The 8,970-nt window shown below is 52.0% G+C and overlaps 1 protein-coding gene across 1 annotated transcript; it reads left to right on the forward strand.

The window, feature by feature from the left end:
* The first annotated feature begins 3,193 nt into the window (after positions 1–3,193).
* LOC104484093 (uncharacterized) lies at positions 3,194–8,398 on the forward strand. The gene is made up of 4 exons (XM_086769375.1): positions 3,194–3,281; positions 4,807–4,888; positions 6,480–6,674; positions 6,959–8,398. Exon 4 carries the CDS (start codon positions 6,970–6,972, stop codon positions 8,248–8,250), a length of 1,281 nt encoding a protein of 426 aa, XP_086625501.1. The 5' UTR covers positions 3,194–3,281; positions 4,807–4,888; positions 6,480–6,674; positions 6,959–6,969; the 3' UTR covers positions 8,251–8,398.
* The last annotated feature ends 572 nt before the right edge of the window (positions 8,399–8,970 follow it).

An 8,970-nucleotide genomic window follows, 5' to 3' on the forward strand; every position in this document is an offset into this window, starting at 1 on the left:
CCAGTATGGTCCCAGTTCTGGAGATGCCATGGTCCCTGGGATGGTCCCCAACCCCAGAGATGCTGTGGTCCCAGCCCTAGGGATGCTGTGGTCCCAACTCTGCAGTTCTGGAGATGCCGTGGTTGCCAGGATGGTCCCAGCCCCAGAGATGCTGTGGGCCCTGCAGTGGTCCCAGCCCTGGAGATGCCATGGTCCCTGGGATGGTCCCCAGCCCCAGAGGTGCCATGGTCCCTGACACGGTCCCCAGCGCCGGAGATGCCATGGTCCCCAGGATGGTCCCAGCTCTGCAACTCTGGACGTGTCGTGGTCCCCAGGGTAGTCCCAACACTGGAGATGCTCTGGTTCCAGCCCCAGAGATGCCATGGTCCACAGCATGGTAGAGATGCTGAGGTCCCTGGGGTGGTCTCAGCTCTGGAGATGTCACGGTCCCTGGGATAGTCCCCAATCCCAGAGATGCAGTGGTCCCAGCTCTGGAGATGCTGTGATCTCTGGGATGGTCCCCAGCCCCAGAGATGCCATGGTCCCCAACCTTGGAGACGCTGTGGTTCCTGGGATGATCCCAACCCTGCAGCTCTGGACTCAACCCTCTTCTGGAGGCTGAGGGCGTTTGGAGGTGGGGAAGGGGCTTTAGGGGCACAGATGCTCTGCAGCCCCAGTTTCCCTCCCTGGTGCGAGTAACCCCCACCCCCCCGCCTTTTACACCACTCGCCCCTAAATTGCAACCGGAGCAAGGGGCTGGAGCCAGCACGGACGCGGGAGCGTGGCTTCGGGCTCACGGCGTAGGACATTCCACAAAGGGCTGACGCACCCCGCAGTGCATCCCGAAATACTCCAAACCCGTCTCCGGCAGGCGGGAGAGGGGCTTTCTCTGCTGCTTTGCTCCTAATTAATTAATTAATAGTCGTCAAGGAAGGGATGTAATGACGAGGGACTTCCTGGCCTGTCGGGTGGAGTTCTCGCCGTAGCATCTTGCGACACCGATGACCGTGTTGAGAAATGCGTTAAATCAGAGTTGCGGGGTTGGAAAGAGCCCCCACCAGGGATTTGCCTGATCCGTGGCGGATTAGAGGTATTATTTTTTTTTTGCCCTGGGTCGGTTTATGACGCCGCATGGTGGTTGTGATGCACAAGGGGGTTGACCCGCTGCCTCGGCACGGACCTGCGGAATCGGGGTGGGAGACGTGGAGATGCAAGGCGTTGGGAGCCAATGGGTCGAGCTTTGCAGCCTGGAGAAACCTCCTAAAAATGACTGGAAGGTGTTGCTGAATTCGGCTTGAAATGTCGCACCGTCTGAAAAAAAACCGCACGAAAAATCGCAAAAATGCCCATTTGTTTCTCGGTTTAAGTCTGCGGAAGGTGCCTTTCTGCGTGGAGGGGATGTCGCGATAAGAAGGGCGCAGTCGAGCCCCGCGTGCTGCCGGGATGATGATTTATGACTTTTCGGTGAAGGAGGAGGGGGTCAGGAAGAGGTGCGAGGAAGTCAGTAAAAGCTGCGGGGCCTGGAAAAAAGAGGGGAAAAAAAAAAAAAAAGATTAAAAAAGAGAATTTAAAGCATTCAGTAAAAATGGTGAGGTGGGATTTTTGAACAGTCCGTGCGAGCGGTTTTGGGACCGCAACCATTAAACGTGGTAGTCCTCCAGGAGGAGCTTCTGGAGGGGTTGTCCTCTGCGTTGGCCGCAAAAAAAAAACCAAAAACAAAACAACAAACCAACCCAATTCCTTAAGACTGGGAAACGGCAGAGGTGGGAAGAGAGGACAGGCGGCGGGCGCAGGTTTTGGAGAGGTCACTGTCAAGGTATCGTGACCTTGGAGAGGGGGTGGGGGTTCACCGCCCCTGCCCCCGACCTTGCGTCAGAGACTTTGAGCCCAGACTGGAGCTACTGGGAGGACTGGGATTCCGGTGGGAATGGGAATGCGCTCCGTTCCTGGAGGGGTGATGGGCTCCCCTTGGGCGGGCCATCTCTAGCTCCCACCGGACGTCTCAGAGATGTCCGTGGAGGGCGGGGAAGGGGATTTTTCCCCACCGGGAGATGCTTCCTGTGGTATTTTTTGGAGACTGGGCAGCCTGGCGACCCGCCTGCCGCCCCTCTCTGCCCTGAACTGTCCTCTGGGGTCTGGGGGGAGAAGATCTATTTTTTGGGGGGCTGTAGGCATCCCTGGCACATCCCATCTTTTCCTCCGAGGCATCTACTGGGCCGAAAACTGCTGGGGTATCCCCAGGGGAAGCCCCCCGCTCCAGGGGAACTGAGGACCGGGATAACCCCAGAGAGGAGGAAAAATAAAATAAAATTTTTTAAAAAATAATTTTTATTGTCTGTATTTTTTAAAATTCTATTTCCTGCATGGAAAACAGGAAAGAGCTCAGGAAAAAAAAAAAAAAGGGAATGACCTCAGCACTGGGGGTCTTGGGAATTTTTTTTTTTTCCAGGAAAATAGAAAATAATCCAACCAGAGGGACCTCTTCAAGATTTATTTCCTTAACTGGAGGGAGGGGAGCGCTCCCCTCACCCTGGGCATGGCCTCGGGAGATTTTTTCTGGCTGAACGAGCGATGCAGGGACCAGCAGATCTTGGGAAGAAAGAAATATATATATAAAAATATATAAATAGTTTATATTTAAGTTACGATTTATTATTTCATTAGTATCTTATAATTTCAATTAATTTATTACAGAATTACAGTTTTATCATACCACGATAATATTATATTAATACTAATTATTATATTATTATTAATTAGTCTTTCTGCAGCTGCACCAAGTTTATGATTGACTGATTACACCCCTACCTAAGAAATCTTTCTCTATTTTTTTTTTTCCCTCCACTGTTTTCTTTTGGAAGAGCACGGGGATGTTTTGCTTCTAAATTTGAGTAAAAGCCTAAAACTGGGCGGTTTTGTTTTTTTTTTTTTCAGGTGGTGGGGGAGGAAACGGGGCTGGTGGGAAACCACAGCTCCCATTCATCAAGGGCGATAAAGAAATAACCGCATTTCCCCAACACAAACATTTGTCGGGGATTTCTTTTTTTTTTTTTTTTTTTTTTTCGCCCCAGGGAAAAAAAAAAAAAAAAGAGGTTGGCGCCTGCCAACCTGAGGTGTTAAAAACGAAGGGGGAAAAAAAAAAAAATCCCAAATAACCCTTTAACTCCACAACGAAATTAAACTCCTGCAGCCCTAAATTTAAGGTTGGTTTTTTTTTTTTTTCAACCAAATTTGAGCAATGTAAATTTTTTTTTTTTTTTTTGGAGAGAACATTTGGGACCGAACAAAGCCATGCCTTTTTGGTAAGGATTTTTTATTATTATTATTTTTTTTTTTCTGCACAATAAATTATTTTCCCTAGGGAATCCTGCTCTGCACTGAGCATCCCGGGGCCAGGACAAAATCGCTTTAGAAACAGATTTTTGGTTGGTTTTTTTTTTTTTTTCCCCCTTGTTTTCTTTGGATCTTGCACTGAGCATCCCACAGGGACGGGAAAAAAAAAATTGATTCAGAAACAGATTTTTTTTTTCCATTTTTTTTTTCCCTGTGGATATTTTCATTGGCAAACCAGAGGTGTGGGAATAAACCCAGTTTTAAAGTGAACGGGATCTCACCCGGGCTGGGCAGGGAAGGAAACGGGGGAAAAGGGGAAAAAAAAAAAGGAAGAAAATGGGAAAAAAAAAAAAAGGGAGGGGGGGAAGAAGGGGTAAAAGGAGGAGAAACAAAGGAGGGGGGAAAGAAAGAAATGGGGAAAAAGGCGGAGAAGGTGGGAAAAAAAGGAAAAAAGGGGGAAGGGGGGAAAAGGGGGGGAAGGAAGAAAATAGGGAAACTGGGAAGAAGGGAAGAAAATGGGAAAACGAGGAGGGAAATGGGGGAAAGAAGGGGAGGAAAGAAGGGGGAAAAGAAGGGCAGAAATGGGGGGGAAAGAAGGAACTGGGGAAAAGGGAGGGGGAAAGGGGAAAAAAGGGGAAAAAAGGGGAGAAGTGGGGTGAAAGACCCCCCCAGGAGGGCGGCGGGGGAGGCGCTGCGCTCCGCGGGGCGCGGGCCGGCTCCATCCCCGCCCACCCCGGGGGTCCGCGCCCCGCCCCGCGCAGGTAACGCGGAGCCGCGCGGGATGCGCCGGGCCCGGCCATGGCTGCGCTGGAGCCGGCCCAGGTTGGGGGGGGACACGGAGGGGACGAGGGGTGACCCCCGGATCCGGGGACCGGGCTCCTGCCTCGCGGCTTTCTCACTTTTTATCTTCTCGCGGATTTCTGCTTTCAGAGTAATTTCTAAAATCTCAGTTCGTACTTTGCATTTTTAAAAATGTCCCTACTTCGGTTTTGTTTGGTTTTTTTTTTTTTTTTAAATTATTTCTTACTTTGGTTTTAAAGAAATACATATTTCCTTTTTAAAAATTGTCTTTCTTACTTTGGTTTTTAAATTTTAGTTCTTACCTTGTTTTTTTTTTTTATTTTAGTTCTTAAAAAAATACTTGTGACTTTAAAAATTCTATTTCTTTGTTTTTTAAAAATTTTAATTTTTGCTTTTTTTAAAGTCTTATTTATTTCTTACTTTGTTAAAAGTTTAGTTCTTTGCGGTTTTTCTTTTATTTTGCTCCTCAGTGGTTTTTATTTTTTGTTGTTGTTATTTTAGTTCTTACTGGTTTTTTATTTTTCGCTTTTACTTTGTGACTTTTTATTCTGGTTCTTTTTGTAATTATGGTTTTTACTTTTTTTTTTTTTTTCCCTTCCCTCCTTTTAACGTTGGTCCTGACCTTGTTGTTAATATTTGAATTTTTCAATCGTTGCTGTGCTGTGGGTGGCCCTTTCCCTCCTCCGACCCCAGGTGCCCGAGGCTCTCCAGGAGGTCACCGTCACTGCCACCGAGAAGCCCTGGCCGCTCTCTGACTGCCAAGCCCTCCCCGCAGGTAGGCACCCCCCTGAACCCCCTTCTCCCCAGTCCTGGGGTATCTGGGTGGCTTTGGGTGGGCCGGTAGCTTTGGGTGGCTGTGGGGGGCAGGAGGACCCATCCAACCCCACCAACCTCCCACCCGGCGCCTCTTTTCCCCAGCTGCCTTTCCCAGCAGCTCCTGGTTTCTGCTGTCGAGGCTTCTTTTAAAAGAAATTCTGCTTTTTCTCCTCGTTTTGTCCCGTTCTGCGGGTGGTGTGTCTACGTCACAGGGTTGCGGTGGGCTTCCCAGTTTCATCCCACTCGGGATGTCCAACATAATTGCTCTTCCCACCCCAGTCCCAATCGCATTTTTCCAATGTACACAGAAAGGTGTACGCTCTACACAGAAAGGTGAAGGCGATGCGGTCATGGCAACGGTGGGACCAACCCTAAATCTTGAGTTTTCCTTCTTCTGGCAATTTTCATCAGAGCTTCCTTAGCTTACGCTGTGCGTGGCACTCTCTAATTAGACATTTTTAATTAACACCATCCAAGCAACTCAACTGAGAGTATGGTTTAAGCCCCAATGTTTTGTCTTCTCAAGGGGAGATGGATGGGATCGTTGGGTGCTCTCCTCAACACCCAAGCAGGCACTTGTTGAGGTACTCCAAGCATCTCAGCCCGTGCCAGCGGATGCCGCTTCTCCTGCCAAGGCTGTGCTGTAAAACTGCCTGAAATGAGTTAAAATCCAGGAGGTGATCTCCTTCGGGCTCGTACTGCCCTCTCCTGACAGCTCTTGGCCACCTCACGGAGGTCACTTTGGGGGACAGAGAAGCCCCCAGGTCTTCTCCAGCCAGGAGATGCCGGTCATGGGCCTGGGAGGGGAGTGAGCAAGATGGGAAGTTGACTCAGGTTTTTAGGGGTGGGTGAGGAAGGCTTTGGGGGCTGGTTCATGCAGCTTTTAGAGCTGCGTGGCCGTAAGATGAATCAACGTGCACTCAAATCGCACCGTTCCGCAGATTTCCTGTTTCGGCCCTCGGGCATCGTCTGCTCCGTCACGTTCTCCACTGTCCTGCTCTTGGAGCAGAACCTCAACGGACTCAAGTGTCTGATTGACCGGGATGCAACCCCTTAATTTGGGAGTGTGGCTCGCCTGCCATGCCCCAAACAAATTTTTTTTTTTTTTATTTCCTCCTCAAAGTGAAATCAGGGAGCGGGTCGCTTGGGCCAGATGCATCCAAGCTGGCATGCCTGGTTTTACTCCTGGGTTTTTCCAGATTTCCCTTTCCTCCTTCTTGATATTTCCTGAGTTTTTCCAGATGGACAACCTTCACCTTTCTCAACTGCTCTTGATCTCCCTGGGCTTTTCTATCTTCTTGAAAAGCGATCTTCGGGGCTGATTCCAAGTTTCTTATTCCCTGGGCTGTCTTCTCCATCACCAGGAAAGCTCTCGTAGATACCCTCAGCAAACCCTGCTGGGATCAAATCCTTCTTGGAACTCCATGAGTGCCTGGATTTTCCTTTCTCTTTTTGAAGAGGGATGGGTTTTAAGGACACAGGGCTCCACCTCCTGGCATCATGGAGGGTGGTTGTCCACCCAGTAACCCCGCTGCTGTCTACCTGAGCAGGTTTCCCCGCATACAGCCCCGACCTCCTTGCTCAGCTGGAGCAAGGGGAGGAGGTTTGGATACCTGACATCCAGAGCTCAGAGGAGGAGGAACAACCAGCCAGACCCCTCTTGAGGTTGTGGACGAGGAAGAGGAAGTGGTGGAGAAGCTGCCGAGATGCCGGGAGCTCCTCCGTCTCAAACACCTCTCACTCAGGTAAGGGATGCGGTTTTCCACCCCCAAAACGGAGACACCAGGCATCGCTCTTTGCCTCCAGTGATCAAGATCATACTGGGAACTGGTGTAACTGGGAGGAGGGGAGCACAGGGGGGTCAGAGCCCCACCTGGGCATCAGCACCAACTGCTTCTCCTGCTTTTTGTGGTGCTTCTCTCCATCCCTACTCAAGCTCCCTCCCTGGCACCTTCAGGATGAGGGCAGAGGTGGATTCCCTTTGTTTTTTTTCTTTTTTTTTATTAAAAAAAAATTATTTTCCCATCAGACGATAGGTGGATGAGTGAGACGGAGGAGGACAGCTTGCAGGAGGAAGATGGAGAGCTGCACAGCAGGTCGGCGAGGCACGAGCACCACAAGAACCACTCGGGGAGGAGAGCGGCTCCTTCCAGCCACAGCGGCAGAAAACCAAATGGCAAGAGCCTGCCGCGGCTGGAGCAGCACGAGCACGCCTGCGGCAAGTGCGGGAAGAGCTTCAGCCGCGCTTCCTCCCTCAGCCGGCACCAGAGGGTCCACGTTGGGGAGAAACCCTTCACCTGCTCCAGCTGCAGGAGGAACTTCACGTGTGGCGCCGCCCTCAAGGACCACCTGAAAACCCGGTGCTGGGAGAAGCCCTACAAGTGCCCCAGCTGCAAGAAACGCTTTGCTTCCACCAAATCCCTCCAAAAACATCGCAAGCTCCACCTGGAGAACAGGGCGTACCGGTGCTCCGACTGCGGGAAAAACCTCATTTCCAACTCTGCTCTTACCATCCACCGGAGGATACACACCGGCGAGAGACCCTACACCTGCCCCGACTGCGGGAAAAGCTTCATGGCCACCAAATCCCTCAGCAAGCATCGCAAGAGCCACACGGAAGGCGCTGTCTTCACCTGTCCGGATTGTGGGAAAAAACTCAATTCCAAGTCCACCCTCGTCATCCACCGACGTATACACACGGGGGAGAGACCCTACGCGTGCCCCGACTGCGGGAAAAGCTTCATCGCCAACAAATCGCTCAGCAAGCACCGCAAGACTCACATGGAGGAGGGGACCTACAAGTGTCCTGACTGCGGGGAAGCCTTCTCAAAAAACTCTGCCTTCGTGGCCCATCTCAGGACCCACCGGGGCCAGCCCCCCTACCCCTGCCCCGACTGCGGGGAAGCCTTCTTCGAAAGCTCGTCGTTCAAGCAACACCGGAAGAAGCACTTGGTAGAGAAACCCTACCAGTGCTCCGACTGCGGGATGGGCTTCGCTGTCCACTCGGCCCTTCTCCTCCATCAGAAGAGCCACGCAGGACCCAGGCCCTACGTCTGCTCCGACTGCGGGAAAGCTTTTCGGGAGGGCACCACCCTCCGTAGGCACCAGCGTATCCATACGGGTGAGAAACCCTACCGGTGTTCTTACTGTGAGAAGAGTTTCCGCGCCAGCTCCACCCTCATCATCCACCAAAGGATCCACACCGGGGAGAAACCCTACAAATGCACCAAATGCACCCGGTGCTTCATGTCCAGCTCTTCCCTCATGAAGCATCTGCGGACGCACCTCCGCAAGGAGCTGCTGGTGGGTCCCAGCCAATGACGCGTTTTGCCTGATCTCTTCGAGGCGCCCACCTCAGCGCTGGACGGACCGACGGACGGAGATGCCCCTTCTGCGCCCTCTCCGTCCCAGAAATGCGTTTCAGCCTTGGTTTCACCCTTCCTCCAAACGCGCTCTGTGGCGGAGGACGTTCTCGGCACTGGCCGTGCAGCGGTGGGTCGCAGCGCGAGGCCAGGGGACAGCGGTTGGTGGGGTCCCCGACCTCTGGGGTGTGGCTGCAGGGATGCTGATGGTCCCCGTGGGGTGGAGGGCTGCAGGGTTTGGGGACCGCTCGGCTTGGCTCGTGTGGGAGGAACCGGCCGGAGGAGAACATCCAGGTCCTCATTTAGAGGCTAAAAAGCCTGGTTTTGGCTTCCCACCTTCAAAAAGATTTAAATATTTTGCGAGAAGGCCCATCCTGAAAAGGAGGGATCTCTGTCCCCCCAAGATTCGGTCCTTTTGGATCATCTGTTTTCATCGGGTACGCTATTTTCCAAATACACATTTTCTTCCCCGATCTCCCCCTTGTCCTCGCTGTCTCTCATCCGATCTTTGCGCCGCTGCCTTCCGAACCCACCACGGTGAACGCGGCTCGGCTGCGACAGCTCATTTGTGAGGACCCCGCTTTCAAACCGGGTGCAATAAAGTGGGACCGGCTTTCCGGGAGCGCGGTTTGTTTGCCCAGGATCAGGAAAGCCTGAGGCCCCCCCTCACTAACAAAAC

This window comes from Chlamydotis macqueenii, chromosome 36, assembly GCF_036417535.1.
Source record: "Chlamydotis macqueenii isolate bChlMac1 chromosome 36, bChlMac1.mat, whole genome shotgun sequence".
Lineage (NCBI taxonomy): Eukaryota > Metazoa > Chordata > Aves > Otidiformes > Otididae > Chlamydotis > Chlamydotis macqueenii.

Coding starts and splice junctions, on each gene's coding strand:
- LOC104484093 (XM_086769375.1), top strand. CDS start 6,970: ATGAGTGAGACGGAGGAGGACAGCTTGCAGGAGGAAGATGGAGAGCTG.